Source organism: Phocoena phocoena, chromosome 2, assembly GCF_963924675.1.
Source record: "Phocoena phocoena chromosome 2, mPhoPho1.1, whole genome shotgun sequence".
Taxonomy (NCBI): domain Eukaryota; kingdom Metazoa; phylum Chordata; class Mammalia; order Artiodactyla; family Phocoenidae; genus Phocoena; species Phocoena phocoena.
This window is the reverse complement of record NC_089220.1, coordinates 22231856-22249750: the sequence shown is the minus strand read 5'-3', so window position 1 is coordinate 22249750 and position 17895 is coordinate 22231856. Positions and strand designations below refer to the sequence as shown.

The 17895-nt window shown below is 36.6% G+C and overlaps 1 protein-coding gene across 1 annotated transcript in view; it reads right to left on the bottom strand.

Moving 5' to 3' along the window:
- CEP128 (centrosomal protein 128) overlaps positions 1–17895 on the bottom strand; it is a 412227-nt gene that overhangs the window by 12826 nt on the left and 381506 nt on the right. Inside the window, exons 20-21 of the mRNA XM_065871644.1 lie at positions 9977–10054; positions 6645–6758 (exon numbers count right to left, since the gene is read on the bottom strand). Of these exons, the coding sequence (XP_065727716.1) occupies positions 6645–6758; positions 9977–10054 (192 nt within the window). The remainder of the gene's footprint in view (positions 1–6644; positions 6759–9976; positions 10055–17895) is intronic.

Here is a 17895-nt window from a genome sequence, read left to right as displayed (position 1 = left end):
CATGAGGGTGGGGCTTTGATCACCTCTTTCTACCTACCAATCCCAATATTCCACAATTTAGCACAGTGCCATTTGCAACTCAATAAGAAACTCAATAATGATCATATATAATTATTCTTGACCGAAGTATAGAAATGAAAGTTTGCTATGTGGAAGTTGGGAAGAAGGAGACTGTCACTCTCACATTCTCAGTTTCTTCATATAAGGAAATGAGGGCGCTGGACCACATCATCTCCTAAGATTTCTCAGCACTAACGTTTTCTAATTCTAATCTACCCGAGCAGAACCACTGAACAACCAGTACATCTAACTATGCAAACTATCTTTTCCAAATTTATACCATAATGCTATAAACATGAAGCCACTCTCATGAACAGACTCATGTAAATACCGTGTTAGATCAGGAAATTTGATAAATTTACCTTTATGCAATTGATTATTTTATGGTATAAAATTTAATATTACTAGTGACTCACTAATGAAAAAGGTCATACTCAGTTTTTGTTTTGTTTTGTTTTTTTACTCATTTTGGACTTGGCTCTACATGACTTTAATCCATTTTCAGAAACTGAATATATTCGTAGTGGGTAGAAATTTGCCATAAACAAGGATACTCAAAAAGATGTCACTGCCTTAAGAAACAAAAGCAGAGATGCAGAGATATTTTGTAATGATGGTGCCTCACTGGAATCAGTGCTTCCTCTCTTAAAGTGACTATTTCAAAGGAAAGAGTGATTGTTTGGATGAATACGTTATAACATGTTTATTTAAAAACTAATAAGACATTTAATTGGTATTCCTTATGTATCTAGTATTCATATCTAGAATTTTGAATTTGACATGATTAACAATGGTATCTTTATAGTTAAACTCCTTCATAATCTTTCCTTTCTTAATGTTCTTGTTGAGTAAATTATTGGGAAAGGTGAAGAAAGCATGTGGCTTGTTAGGGGAACTGGGTTTGGTAGAGTTATGTGCTCATCTAAGTACCCATGTTGATTCCTAAATAAGCACTTTTGATCCATTGCTAGTTTCAGGTTTTATACCAAAGAAAAATACCAACTCATTTGGCAACCTTTTGTTTAACTTTTAAAGAGCAAGATGTAATCAACTAGTTAAATATTATGGCTGGATCACTTCAAAAGCATAAAAACTGCTTCAGAGTTCAGCATGATTTGATTGCCTACGAGGTTTCAGATGTGTCATCTAAGCATTACTGGAAAAATAGCAATTAAACTTTTGTTAGAATTCCATAAAAGGCTAAAGTTAGAAAAAAGAAAGTTTAATCACCAATTTAGCATGAATTGTGTATTCTGGAGCCAAAGATAAGGCAGACAGTGTCTACCCTCAAAAATCATACAATCCAGTAGAATAGCATTTCCCAGATTTCAGTATTTACCTATAGTTATCTTACTATTTCTTTTATGTTAACTTAAAGATTAGCCTTGGACCCTAAATCTGTATATAGGAGAGGCTTAAAGGATGGCAAAATTGCTTGGGGTCGGGGGAAGCATGGAGTTATATTTACGTAGGAGATTACATGGGATTTCTTAACAAAGCATGGAGAGAGGTGGTTATAAATGAGATAACTGGGGTATTGTGGGGTTAAAGCTCCCTCAAGTTCCCCCATGATTGCTACTACTGTTCCCAAGCAATATTTGTAAAATTATCTGAATAATACACTGGTGATATATTTTAGTAGTCATTAAATAAAAATCACCTACAGTCTTCAATTGCACGAGGAGTTATGCATTGCGTGCTTCAGAAGCTACAATTGTAGAAGATTTAAGATATGTACAGAAATAGCTGACCTTAGAAAGAAAGTGCTAACAGCCGTTAATTGCTATGAGCAAAGCATAAACAAACCACGGAGAGATTCAAGGAGGGAGAAATAGCTTCCAGGAGCAAAGCACATTCTTATAGCATACACATGCTTACATTGAACAAATATGACAAAGGGCTTAGGCAAACTCTGGCTTCAAAACCTGTGCTGAAAGCCATTATCAACACTTCCTCACCTACCTCATCTTATCCTGTAAAAATTTGCTTCTTTAAAAAGAAATTGCATATGAACTCTTCTACTGGAAATTGAAAATCATGATTTTTTTTCAGGAGGAGGAAGGATGGGAACAAAATATGCCTTTTGTGATTTTACTAAAAAATCCACTGCTAATTAAAACCATATATTTAGCATGGGTAGAGAGTAAAAAGGGCAGGTAGCAAATGGGAATATCTTGGACAAAACCATGCTCTTTGGTGAATTCAGATTAGCAATGCTGTGTTATTGGCTGACTTTTGAACATTCTGTTCTATTTGAAACAGCTGGGACAGCAAGGAAGTCTGTATGTCCTACAGAAACCCAGTTAGGCCTCATGAACAAGAAGCTGTGAAATGTTTCTCTTGTCTACACAGAGACAATCTGGGTCAGATTCAGCTTTGAACTGAATTCTAAATTTTTAGAATTCTAAACTTTTAGATCAGGCTTTGACCAGTTAACTTGGGTAAGCTTAGTACAATATTACATTATGCTCTCAGCAGTTGTGGACATTGGTCCTGCTAAAACTCTCAATAGGTTTCTAGAAATCTGATCATTTGGTCCTGGTGATTGCCATGGGAGTAAACAGCAGGAGTTGGTTCTCTTTCTGGATTGAGAGAGAACCTGACTTGTACACTTTCTGCTACACTTCCCCTCCACCAGCAGTGTGGCCATATTGGATGTCTCACTGCCTTCTGACATCAGCAACGACATGAGAGCAGCCAGCTGCCAATACAGTTCTGCTAGTCCAACAGTTATTTGTCTGCTAACAGTAATACAGTCAGGGGTCTACAACTGTAATGCTAACAGTGATCCTTTTCCCTGTACCTTGTCATCACAAGCCTCTTTTCAAGACTTGAGAGCATCTTTCTTCTCTGAACTCCCCACTGCAGTTTTTTTGGGTCACCCTTACAGCATGTACCCCTTTCTCCTTTGTACTACAGTTGTCTGTGTGAAGACTCTGGGTTCCTAAGGACTGGCAATGGCTCTTCTTACTATGCCGTCATCCTCTCCGGCTTCCAGCACAGTGCTTTATACACAATGTAAACCCAGTAAAGGTTTGCTGAATGTTGTATTTAACAACAACGAGAACAAACCTGAACATCTCACAACTAGAACAGAAGCTCTAAAAGGCAGGGATCTTTGTTTTGTTCATGGACGTGAGTCCCAGGGGCCTAGAAAGTTCCTGGCACATAGCTGAAACTCAATAAATATTTGTTGAATGAATGGATAGTATTATGACTTTATAAAGAGCTTGGGTAGTACGTTTTGGTAAATAAAGAAAAGAGAATATTTTACATAATGTGTAAAGGAAGTAGGAGTAGATTGGTAATTTCTCCTTTCTCTAGACCAGGAATTGGCAAATTTTTCCCGTAGAGGGCTTGATAATAAATATATTAGGTTTCCTGGGCCATACAGTTTCTGTTGCAACTACTCAACTCTGCCACTGAGTATGAAAGCAGTCACAGACAACACGTGAATAAATAAAAGTGGCTGTATTCCAATAAAACTTTACTTACAAAAGCAGTCAGCGAGCAAGATTTGGCCCATGGGTGGTAGTTTGCCAAACTGTGCTCTCAAACAACTGTGCAAGAATTATCTATAAGGATTAAGATGACTAGATTACTATTCCCTACTTGAAGACCATGCCTTCTGCATGTTTGTACATCCTGCCACTCCCACCTCCAACGGGTAGTGCAGTGCTTTTGCAATATAGTATCTGTATAGTCTATGTCTGTTGCATTAAACTGAATCCTACACTAACTGATTTCCTGGAACCAGAGTTTATAGTAGAACCAATGAACTCAAGAGCCTTTTCTTTGAACTCTGTCCTAGCAAAATATGACAGAAGTCAAGAGCTGCTGAAATAACATCTTATGAAACTGGTGTAGTAAATGGGATGCCTTATCCCTTGATAGAAAGAGTCTCAATGCCTCTTATTATTTTCTTCAAGATGTCCATAGTTAATCAGAGGTAGCTTTTCTGATTATCCATGCCTCCCCTCTCATTCTTGATAAATAACTTATTTTCATAAAAAGCATATAAGCAAATGATCATTGGTATCTACAATTCACAAAAATGCATTCTCACATTTTTCTCAACAATGACTACAAAAGATGTGATATTCTCATGAGTTTTACGTTAGATCACTACATTATTTCAGGCCAGACTTCAGCTACACGTGATAGTAACCTACATATTCATCAGTAAAATGGATTAACATTTAAAAATGTTTAGTATTAATGTGGGACAATGTCATCACAAAATGTGCTTTGTGGCTCTTCCTTATATTTGTACTGCCTATTTGCAAAATTTTCAACCTTATTTCTCATTTTGATAAGTGTTGGCCTCACAAACCAGGCTTGATTTCCTCTTCAGCTGCAAATGTAATTTTAAAGAGAACTCCAATGAGATTACTGGCTGAACGTGTTAAACATTCATAGCTTTGCCATATGCTGTTATGGAAATTGCATTGATTTATAGCAATTTGGGTGCCACTAGACAGCACTGACTTACCTAATACCGGATCTAACTGTATTGGGAAATAATGTTTTTAATGCTTCATTTGCATCCAGACCTCTATTGAATTAAGAGGCATATAATGTGTTTATGTACTTTTGGAGACAACTGACTTTTATTTATTAAAGATATAGTCCCTACATTTGGTGACTTCTAAAAAAATTAAGGAATATCAGGTACAAATTTATACTATAATAGCCTGCTGCTCAAGGATATAGATTCTTGAAGCCAGGCAGATTTAGGTTTGAACCCTGATTCAACCACTTAACTGCCCTATAACTTCGTTTTCTTCAATGGTAAAAATGGAAAAATAATGGTGCCAACTGACAGGGTTGCTGTGAGGATTAAATGAGGTAATGCACATAAAGCATGAGACATACAAAAAGAGCAATTTTATGTAGTTTGTTCTAGTATATGCTCAATAATGAGTCGTTATTATTATTAGCTCTTGTTAGCTAAGCCTTTCACTTCTGTTTAAAGTTAGTGACACTCCTCTCAGTGGTGGAGAAATGCTTGAGTATATGGGACCTGATGAGAATGTTGGAAGACAATTTAAAATTCACCATATGAGACAACAAGGTCACTACTATAGTAAATGATACCAATATAAAAAGCAAAGGTAAAAAAGCACAAAGCCCCAGGACGCCCTCTTTACAATAAGGGTATAAATAACATGGCATAACTGTGTTAAATTTTTGTTTGAGATGGAGAAGAGAAGTGCTCATTTTAAGCATGCTAGGGAGGACTTATGTAAATGAATACTGTCTTTATATCCACTGAGCATTCTATCCAATTACATTCAGAGGAGGCAAGAAGCATCTTAAAAATAATTATATTTGGCTGAAATAAGTGAATATATACAGTGTAATGAATATTCATATATATTGAAGTTTGTAAGAATATAAAAAAGCCAAAAGGACCTTTAGTGTTTTTTTATTTTCTAAATCGACTTGGAGTGTACATTAGAATATAGATGGATTCTCTCTAGGTCAGTGTTCTCGATGGGGGGCAATTTTGCCCTCTAGGGCAGGGATCCCCAACCCCTGGGCTGTGGACTGGTACCCGTCCATGGCCTGTTGGGAACCGGGCTGTACAGCAGGAGGTGAGCAGCTAGCAAGCAAGTGAAGCTTCATCTGCCGCTCCCCATTGCTCCCCATTGCTCCCCATCGCTCGCATTACTGCCTGAACCATCCCTCACTTCCCCCCACCCCACCCCCTGCCCTGTCCGTGGAAAAACTGTCTTCCACAAAACTGGTCCCTGGTGCCAAAAAGTTTGGGGACCGCTGCTCTAGGGGATGTTTGGCAATATCTGGAGACACATTTAGATGCCACAACTTGGGATGGGGAATGCTACCGGTATTTAGTAAGTAGATTCTTAGGGATGCTGCTAAACATCCTACAATGCATAGGACAGCCTCTACAACAAAGAATTACCTGGCACAAATGTCACTAATGCCGGGGTTAAGAAGCCCCGCTCTAGGCTAATAACTGTTCAGGGTCAAATGATTTTAAAGTCACCCATACCCCACATGGATCTTGGACAGACTCTAGGGAATGGTAGGCTTTTTGTCAATATGGTCAGATCTTCCCACTCTCCTATGTTGATTCCACACTAGTGAACCATAGGCTGAAGTAGTAATATGGAGTTCTTATTCTTATGAAAGGAATGACTATAAATGCTAATGCTATGAAATACCATATGTTACTTCACCTACTGGGGATCTCAGCACCGAGAGTAGTTGAACTTACATATTGAGAGGGGCCACCATCCACACTAAGCCTCTGACCAATGAAGAGACCAGAGGTTTCCTGGCTCAGGATTTCTTAAGCAGCATCAATTCCCATAGACAAATAACATATTAAGCAACAATGGCATAAACTTAAAGATGAGTTCTCAGGTAAAAAGTTATAAACACAGTCTTTGGATTTTTATTTTCTACTTCTACAGAATTGAAAATCTATCTCCTACATCAAGAAATTTCTTTTATAAGTAGTACCCTTACACAAAACCTGCAAAAGCTACTTAGAAAGCTGTAGCCATAAACATGAATAATGCCCAAAGACTGAAAGCGTATATAAAGGGCATTACTTTGAAGCTTGGGATTCTGCACTTGGTGTCATCCAGGCGCTGCTGAAGAGACTCTCTGTGAACTCTGTACTTAGAATATCTCCCGTCAATTCTGTCAGATAAACTGCGCGAACCCTGCAAAAACAACAAAGGGTCTAAACTGGTAGATGAAAGAAAAACCAGTGCTTGAAATTAAAACAAGAAAGTTTTGATATGTAGATGATTAATCATTATAGCCGTTTAGAGAGATATATAGAGGAGTCATAGGTTCCCAAGGATAAAGAAGAAAACGATCACTTTGGATGCTATCATAAAAATAAAAACAGGGTCCCACATTGGTTATTTGCATTTCTTTTCACTGCTAGTCCCCATGCCAATCTGAAATGACTTCCTTCCTTTAGTTGAAGGAAGGCAAAAAGGTTTAATTAACAGTGAGTTGTCCAAAGATGGAACTTAATGATACCATGCCACTTTTGGATGTTATATACTATCCCTTGGAATTTGTTCAACATTCTGACTTTTAACTATTACATCACATAGATTTTTAAATCTAAGGATAGCTCATCTGCCCTCAAAAGCATAAAAAAATTCAGGTAATAAATTAAGACAGAAAAAATTTCCAGGGCCTGCCTTCCTTCCTTTCTATTTTTCCTTCATTCTGGGGAGAGAGGATAGAACACAGCAAATAAGTCACCACAGCCAGTTTTTTAGACATTTCTATTATGAATTAGGGAGAAATTAGAATAAGAGTTAGGGCAACTGATTTTCATATGTAAGAAAAATCATCTATGGGATTTAGTTCCCCAAATAGCCCCAAAGAACTTTCTGAATGTTCAAACTGGAAGGGGTATTAGAATTCCAAAGTTCTCATTTTTATTAAAAAAAAAAAAAAAAAGTTACAGCCCAGGTAAGTTAAGAATGACCTGTCCAAGGCTAGGCAATGTGTGGCGGCAAACTGGGCTTGGAATCCAATGCTATTCCCTCTCCTCCATATCAAATATGTAATGTTTAAATGTAGGACTGTCGAGTTGAATCACTTCTTTCAAAATAAGGGGGAAAAAATGAGAGAGAGAGACTATGACACCTTTAAATAAGAATAAAGTCAAAACCATCTAAATAAGTTGAGGTTTGTATTCATACTTAAGAGTCATAGACTACAGTATTGCCAAAAAAATATGTGAAATGCATTTTCACATATATGCTAGTGATGCCGGTGTGAGGAGGAACGACAGAGATAATGTTGTTCAAGTCTCTCATATTTTATGGATGAGGAAATATTCCCTGAGATATTAGGTGATTTTGTCTGGTGCATAGGCATAGAACAGAACTTAGGTCTTTGAACTCTTGTTAACGGCGTACTGAATTTTAGAAAGTTTTGGGTTTTGAAAAATATAATCTACGTCTAATAACCTAAAGGCTTCATGTATTTTTATTTAAGGCTATGTTTAGTTGTTTTCATTAAATTGATTACATGACCTCTTTTTAATCATACAGATGGCTTTAGAGTACATATAGAATGGGTTTCAAGCTACAGGCAGTAGGGCAAAGCAGATGGGCTTTGCTGTAAACACAGAGAAGTAGATCGTAGATTTCTCTAATTTACATACCCCAAACCTCAGTTTCCTGAGCTGTAAAATGGGGGAAAATAATGCCAATCTATAGGGTGTCTCTGAGGATTTGAAGAAATGTAATGTAAAGTACTTAGCTACTGCCTGCCACATAGCAGTGCATAATACTTGCTAACGAACCCCTTTCCCTTTTAAAGGTAAAGGTTTCAATTTTAATGACTAATACTGGAAAGTACAATTCTGAAATTTGAAAAACACTGTCCCTAAAAATTTCACTATATAGGCACCTTCCTATGTGAGTGTGTGCACATATAAGCTAGATTTGTAGATAATCACTAGCCTATAAGATGAAAAATAATAATAAATTTTTTGGCAATAGCAGAGAACACAGCTTTTAAATTACCCTTATGAACATTCTGTTTAATGTAGACCACTGAGGGGAAAAATGAGCTGTCACTGGAGGTTAAACTCTATTTTTTTTATGCTGGTATAACACAGGCATTAGTTTTTCAATGGCAAATGCCACTTGTTTCTAATACCTTCTGGTGCCGGCCCTTCATTCACTTAGATAACTTCTATTAGCTAAAGAAGAAAAAAGTGGAAAGGACATGGGTGTAACATATTGTCTGCTTTCCATATCGGGTCATATAAGGGTGAAAAGAAATTACATCTTCTTGAACACTGGTTTCATAATTCTTTGACAGAGATTTAGACTGCAAATATGCAATTAAATCATGAGAAAGAATTAAAACTTTAGTAAAATATACTAGAAACACTTGGCTTTATTCTATAAGTGATATTCTAGATTTCTGGATGTGTCAGCTCAACCCTAGATCCCACTCAAAAATGTTTAGTTACTGAACTAGCAAAATACACTTAATGAAATTTTAAGATAGTGTAGACCTTGAAAGTTACATCATATCAGTACCTCTAATAAATCAACATGGCATGATCTGGTTATATTTCTTACTCACTATATCCTCAAATAATATGTTAGAGTTAAGCAGAATCTATATATAAGTTATATTTTAAAGCTAACGTGAAATAAACAGTTAAATCGTTTTCAAAGAGAAACTCTCATCTCTGTTTGTTCATACAGGGTCAAGAAATTACAAATCACTAAAACTGTCCATTACATATGCACCCCTATGGGGACATGTGCTGTCTGGCCTGGACCTTGTCTGGCAGGACTGGGTGGCAGGGTTATATTTACAGTAGGTAAATTCCGACATGTAATTAACTGGCTTGATAATAAAGTCCTTTGTGGTTAGAGTTCTATCAATAAATAACATTGGATATAAAATCTAAAATTCTATGTGGATCTGAATTCATATATTGTAGTACAGGGATAACCTGTGCACTACTGTATCTCTAAGACAAACAGTACTCTGGAAATTTATAATTTAAAAAAAGAAGATAATTCATAAATTAAAATTGTTTATCAAAAAAGTCATTTAATTCCTTTAAAAGAATTAAAAGGAATGTGTAATTCCTTTTAATTCTTAGGTTTTTCTAAACTATAGTTAAAGCTTTAGGGGGCCAAATGAGCGTCTGGTAATAGGGTAAAAGCCTCTATTTTCCTATATTGTGCTAATATGTAAGTTCCATTATTTTCAATGCTGGCATCAGAAATGTCAATAAGCTCTGATAAGATTAAGTGTTAAGAGTCCCCAATGTTTTATGGTCTTTCCTCCCTCCCTACAATTTTCTTTGCACATCAGGAAGATGTCAAGTGCTTTCACTCAGATAAAAATACTGAAAGAGAAAAGCCAAACTCTTTCTCACTCTGAAGCCTTTGAAATCTTCTAGTAGGCTCAGTTTCTCAGGCACAGACTCCAGATGGTCTAAGGCCACTCGGGTACTCTAGAAAACACAAGGCAAGCAAGCATTATGAAAAATTGATTAATACTTTCAGAATCCAAGTACTAAAAATCAGTCGTACCATTGGTATAAGCAGTTCAGGCTGTAGATTTAGAGAGTCAAATAACAAATAGTATGTCTAAGATAAATGTATCTACATGAGAAAAAATTTTTTCAAGAAGAATATGAGATGCATTTGCAAGACTGATTTGAATATAAAGAGCCTCCTAGATAACTGCTTGCAACTGATATACTATCAAACTTTCTATAGAGAATTTCATATTAATTTAAAAACCTGCTTCAGTGAACATCAGAAATAAATCGTAAGGTAATACTGAGAAATAGATGAATTTGCAGTTACTTATCTATGGAGCATATTAGAGATCCTCACATGTTGCCATTATAAAGAAGAAAAGAGCTCTCAACAATTATTTTAGTTAAAAAGGAAAAGAGTAGTTCTCAAAAGACTTGGAAGAAATAATCTGAAATTAAATATGTGCGACAGGGACACAAGGTCCTGCTGATAACAAATCAACAACTTCTACAGTCTTTGATTAGCTAGTCACTGATTTACACATACTGATATAACCACTAAGAGGGAATGCTCTGAAAATTATTTCAAAGCAAATGTTGAACTAAGAGGTTAAATGGTAGAATAACCTTGAGACCAGAGACTGTACCATATACACCTCTGTATTCTTAGTCCTGTCACAGGGTAGGCACACAGATAGTAGCTTTTACATTTAAAACAAATTGTAATTATTCAATGAAATAAAAAATAAACCCTAGGGCTGTGCTTGGGAAGAAAGTGTCCTGCAGGAACCTGGACATAAGTTTGCACAGAGCTATCAGGAAGTTAGTGACCACCCACTATTCCATGTACTTCCCTACATCTCCCACGTGAACGGTTCTGCACAATAGATTACGAATGAAAGTGACATGTGTCACTTCTGGACTGAGACAGTTAAGAGTCTGTGTGTTCCCTTTTCCACCTCAGACCCTGCCATAAGGACCCTGGAAGCCACATATTCCGGACGGCAGAGCTACAGGATTGAGGAGAGCCGCCCACCATACTGGACTTAATGTGAGTGAAAAATCAACTTTTATGGTGCTAAGCCATAAGATTTCATGGTTTGTTAGCTACCAATGCATAGCATAGAATTTATTGCAAATAATACCTGAGAATTATGTAATTTAATAATAGGCTAATCAGGTGTCAAATGGCTTTTTTTCTTTTTCTTTCTTTCTTTTTTTTTTTTTTTTTTTGGTGGGAGGAGGCTCCAAATTATATGTGCGTCAGGGTTTTTTTCTCAGGGGAGTTCAATTTTTTTGGAACTAGCCTGGGTTAGGAACTGGTGTTCTCATCATCTGGTATACTCACTTTCATTTACTCTTCCTATCCCTATCTCACCCTGATGCTTTGTCTTCACCTCCCATCCAGAGCTTCTCCAGAGCATAGCCTTACATCTCCTGCAGGGTTTCTGGAGGAGCAGGGATGGAGACAGACAGTGGAGGGTCTAACTCTTCCCTGAAGACACTTTCAATGTACTCATTTCCACTCTCTCCTGCAATAAAAGGGTACCACTAGCTCAAAAGCCTTTCAGAAATTCTACAGGGTGAATAAAATTTGCTTTCCATAGCTATCCCCTTGACAGGCATTTGGGTTTCACCTCTGTCATGAGGCATTTTACCCTTTTTCTTTCGATGTTCTTTGACTTGGCATTATAGATGTCTTCTAGTTGTCAACATGTAAGCCACTGTTTCTCTCTCTTCATATTTGTATTCTTCTAATGTGATTTTTGAGAGAGTAGTAGAAACATCCTCACTTTGGCCATTTTGAAATTGGAAGTTGTACATGCTGTTTCTTCACATTCATAACTTTTCGAGTTCCACTTAAACTTCCTTTTCGAGTTCCATTTAAAAGACTTAGTATTTTGTTCCTTCCGATTAACACTTACATTGTTAGTCTTTTTTGTGGCATGTGCTCAACTCAAACTGCCATGCATTTTAAATAGATTTATTTAATTATTTCATGAATAGGAAAGATTAATCAAAATAACATGTTTCTTAGAGACAGACTCACAGACATGGAGAACTGGCTTGTGGTTGCCGGGGGTTGGGGGGATGGGGTGGGGGGGGTGGGGAGGGATGGACTGGGAAGTTGGGGTCAGTGGTTGCAAACTATTTACACATAGAATGGATAAACAACAAGGTCCTACCGTATAGCCCAGGGAACTATATTCAATATCCTGAGATATACCATAATGGAAAAGAATATAAAAAAGAATGTGTATATATATGTATAACTGAGTCACTGCTATACAGCAGAAATGAACACAACATTGTAAATCAACTATACTTCAATTAAAAAAATGACATGTTTCTTAACATAGGCCCTAATGTGTAGATTTAGGAGAACTAGTAGTTTTAGTCACCATATATGCTATATTCATTTAAATAGTAAAATTATAGCTTTCCTCAATAATTATATTGGCCCTTGAATAGTAAAATCCAAATCAATGCCATGGTGATTTTAAAGCAAAATTTTATGCATTGGATAAAATCTTCTTCATAAACAATTGTTTCGGTACAACTTGTAGTTTTAAAACTTTATTTCCTTTTTTTTCATCACATAATTTTTTTCATTCAAAAGTGACCCTCTGAACCTGGGTTAAATATGTTATACTTATTTTGATCTTAAAATAAGCAAATGATCTCTTTCCCTACTGTAAAGCTAGCAGGTTATGTAAATATTTTTGCTTAAAATTTTCAATCACTCAGGTGATGCATTAAAAAGGTTTTTTCCTAGCATGTTTACACATACTGGTTTATTCTATTTGATTATGTTTTGGGGGTACATATTCAAATGGCTAATTTTTTTTGAGTAAACCTTCAACCTTAAAAATTTGCTTGGCTTCTTCTTTCTTAACCGGTTATTTTTCTACTTCCTTCCCCTAACCCCCCACGTCTCCATTAACATCTTTATACTTTCTCTTCATCTATTGTAGTTGTGATTATTTTATATTCCATTTATGGATTGTTTCTCAATATCTTGCTCAATATCAGAAATACTTTCTGGTACACATGTCCTTCTCTTCATCCTTATATTCTAGTCAGTTAAGTAACACCAAATGTATATCTAGATACCACAGAAAGATCCGTAAGACGTAGATGGCACACTTTCTCTTCTGCAGGAACTTTAAATTTACTGGAGGGAGAATATGCATATGTAAAAGATGTAAGAATTATACAAAGAAGAAAGTTAATTGCATTTATTTTAAGGAAATTACATGTATAGATGCTGAGATTTCTAAGGCATCTGCAGCAATAAGACATAAAGTAATGAAGATAATGAGTCCAGGCCTGCAGTCACCTCAGGCCTCATAATTTCATAATTAAGTGGTATTTGGAGAGCACATTTATTTTCTGGCCTTCTCTCCCTCTATGTGTATGTTAGTGTGCTTAAACCTACCACGTTGTCATATAGATTTAAAAAGTATACATACGCAAATTCAAACTCTGTCTTCTTTTTTTTTTTTTCCGTCTTTTGTTTTTTAATGTGAGATTGGCTGGCATCCTGTGCTTAGAGTCTTGTCACATTACATGGCATTTTAAATTCACTTTTCCCCAAAAGCTAACTGTGCTAGAGAGACAAGGACTAATAGCAGATGGGAAGTCTAAACAGGGAACTTGCTTGGATTTTAAAGGTGCCAATGAGGACCTACAGCATGCTATTTCCTAGGGCAAAATATCTCATGCAGAGTCAGGGAAACTTTTTATTTTTTAAGTTGATTAATTACTACTGCCTTACATGGTCGAATGCATTAAAGGGCACATATGAGTCTCCACTGGTAGAATTAAGGGAACAATTTCTCAAGTTTATGAATAATGGCACCAGGAAATGACAGGTGCTTAACCTGTCTTTAATTTTCTTAAATCAATTTTCTAGAAGAACTAAATTGGACATTCACATAGGGGTTTAAAGAGTGTTTCTCTTTTGAAAATGTTACAAGATAATAAATTTCGTATCTAACTTGAAAAGAGAGAAATTCACAATTAAGACTCCATTTCATAAAAAACTGATACAATACGCTGATTATAGTACTTGCTTTATCTCAGAGGCTTAAGGAGCTGGACTTCCACTGGTCTAGGAAGCAAATGATCAATTACTCCTAATCCTGTTTAGTAGGATAATGAAAGACTAACTATAAAAATGTAATTCAATTTTGAATACAACTCTTAATCCTCATTCCACTGTATAATGTAGATACTAAGGTTATCCCCATTTTACAGATGAGACAACTGAGGACCAAAGTGTAAATAACTTCCTCACAGTCATTTGGTGGCAAAACTGGTATGCAAATCCAAGCAGTCTGAATGCAGAAATGTCAGTGTTATTATATAAATATTTTCATGGCAAATCACCAATTGAAAAGGACAGCAACCAGTAGCTGTAATAGTGCATGCTTTAGGTAAATTCCTAATCCCTTGTTAGCTATCAACTCTTAGTTTAGCAGCTAGAATTTTGAAGATATGTCCTTGATGAGCTCGTTTCTGGAAAAGGAAGTCTTAAGATGAACCCAGGAAGAATTTCATCTTGCCAGTGCTGAAGGGTCTGTGCTCAAGACCATGCATCCAATATATATACACACACAAGGGGTCAGGACAGTCTTTCTGTTGATTAGAGGACGTTAGGTATGAGATTGAGTTTTATGATACTAATACCCCCTTTTCTTTTACTGTAACATTTAGCACTAGGATAGCACACTATCTGTCCACAAGAGGTGCTTCAACAAATGTTGGCCACATAAAGACAAAGGCAGAGTTACCGTGTTCTAATCAACCCGTGAATCTTGACCTCTGTATTAAAAACCTAGAAGCAAAAGTTTGCTATTTCATTTATTTTCTCTAGACTAAGGGCAAGATCCAGTGGCGGAAACAACAGTGAAATTCAGAAGTCCTGTCTGTTAGGACTTCCGGCTTCTGTACGTACGGGCGTGTTTAGATACCTGTTGGAAGGGGCAATGAATCAGCTGGCAATGTTACTATTTCAAAATCTTCAACACACACCAAACTGCTGTGGGGTTGAACAGTTTGTACTGGTCCACAGTATATTTTTCTTTAGGTGTTCCTTTGCGTCAGACTTGAGGGAAATTGAATAATATAGTATGACAACATAAGTAGCAGCTATTAGGAATTAGAAGGGGCTTCACTGCAATTCTTAGATTCCTGTCTCCTGTAGAGAAAGCTTACGAAACAGAACATACTTTTCTTTGTAAAAATGTACATGTTATTTTCTTATTAACATATAACAACCACCATTTTCTTATAGTGCTATTGAAATCATATGTTTTGAGGTTTTGGATGATACATAAAGGATATGGTGTCTACATTTTTATTTTAAAAATGTGTGTGCATTTTTGGCACTATATAGATATTAAATACATGAGGTTATGAAGCAGTTTATTTGGGTTCAAAAATGCAATTCCATTTCATTTGGAAAGAGATTCACTTAAAAACTTTTTTGACAAATGGCTGAAAGATGGTAAAAGGACCTGAATAAACAAGTTTGAAGGAGAGGAAGAGTGAGATCATGAAAAAGAGAGACTGTCTGCCTTTTCACTTGAGGTGACTAGATCCAGCACAGCTATATTGGCTTCACAGGGTCCTCTTTTCATCCAAACTGTATGACACTTGCTGGAACCAAGTGAAAAAGTATCAGAGGCTGGGCTGGCAAAGTCATTTCTAGACACACATCCTTCAAAGAGCCTCAGAGCTCAAAGTCATGTGGATTTCTTGGAATATCAGAGGAGTCCTCTATTTCTAGATTGTGTACTTTTGATACCAAGCAGGACCCTGTGGGGCTCCTGGGCACAAAAGCCTTTCTGTGTCCTCCATGTCTCGATAACAGGAAATAGGCTTCATTCAGCCTCCATGACCTTCCCTGAGTTCCAGTGAGAAGGTTCAAACAGTTGCTAATTAGGGAAGGGAGGGGATGTGGAGACAAGGGAGGAACAGTCAAGAGAAACAAAAATGCAGCCTCGGGGCAGGGTTCTTGTTCCCCATTAAGGGATATACATATGTAACAATATCTGAGCTGTTCTGCAGATACTGAAAGCCCCACAAGGTGGGAGAAATTAATGGTATGCTGCTCTCAAGCAGGCAGACCACAGACGGGTTGGAACCAGAAGGTTGATGATGCTAACTCCCACTTACCTCACCACCAACCAATCAGAAGAGTGTCTGCAAGCTGATCACACCCTCTCTGAACCATTACCATGAAACTTCTCACTATCGCCTCCATGTTGAGACACACAGTTTTTGAGGCAGAAGCCCGCTGTGGCCCCTTTGCCTGGCAAAGCAGTAAAGCTGTTCTTTTCTACTTCACCCAAAACTCTTGTCTCCAAGATTTAATTTGGTGTCAGGGTACAGAGGCCGGGTATGGCTTCACTTTAAGAGAGTTTTAAAAATCAGACACCCACTTAGAAGTGTTTACATGTGTCTCAGGGTAAGAGGGTACATAAGGCTTGTTAAAAAGACAAACAAAAAAAAATACCAGTTAATGTGGCAATATGGCATCAGTGACTCTATTTGATCTAAAATCCAGAACTTTTGTCAACAACAAATTCTATTTGTGTCTTCATATAATACCATTCTAATCAAACATGGTAGAAGATCTCCTTTAAAAAGCACAAATTTATGAAATTTGAGAATAGGTATAATATCTTCACTAGAAAATTTGAATAAAGAAGGCTTTCTAGGTATTTTCCAACTCTCGTTCACAGTAATTTTTTTCAGTGAAGAACTATAAAAAACCTAGAGAATCTGTCATTCCAGATTATTGCTTTCTTGTTTCTAGACATAACCAAATGATGAGTTACAGTCAACCCATGATCTTATTATTAGCTTAATTTGGGGATTTTTTTTCAATAAGAGAACACCAAGAATGAGTTGAAGGAGAAAGGAATACAGAAGGAATAAAGAAACATATCTCTTCCCCTTGAGATCCCCTCTTTAAATATTTTTCCTGATATAAAGGAAAAATAACACACAAAGAATAGTGAGGACTAGTTTAGTGTTCCCTGTATGCTAGATAACGAACTGGGCCCTTACAACCAGTCTATAAGGAGGAGGGTCTTGAGATCCACACTTTAATTTCTGTGAAATCACTTCATTTCTTAAAATTGAAAACTAAATGCCCTCAACAAAGGAAAGAAATTTAAGAACTTTTGCCCCCAAAATGTGATTGCATGTTAATAATGGGCAAACAGTATAAGCAAGTGTTTGCTGAAAGAGACAGAGTTTAGCAATTTCTGCTTAAGGTGGCAGATAAAGAAACTATGTTTGTGGGATTTACTGGTCCCAGTCACGTGTTTCAAGCTGGCTGATGGAGGACAGTGGTGAGGTGGAAGGGATGCTGAACCAGAAGTCAGCCTATCTCATTTGTGGAGATGCACAGTTCCAGCAACATTAATTGTATTTTGTGGTTTCCCCTGCCCTTCTAAGCTTCAGTCTTTTATTTGCAAAATGGGGATAAATAATGATGGTCTTTATTATCCCGTACTCATACAGTAACTGTGATAATCAAGTAAGAGTGAATGTGAAAGTACATTGAAAACTGTCAAGTACTTTCTAAATAGTATTTAAAAAACCTGATTCTGTGAAATACTGTCAGCTCAAGGATTCTCAAATGGAGAAAAGGAGGTCAGTGACAATCTAAATTTGACAATCTAAAATTACTAATAAAAATTAGTCAACAGAGTACAAAGCAGAAACAAGGCAAACTTAATTAAAACTATATCCAATATTTAGAAATACATTACTGTTCTAAAGACATCGTCCAA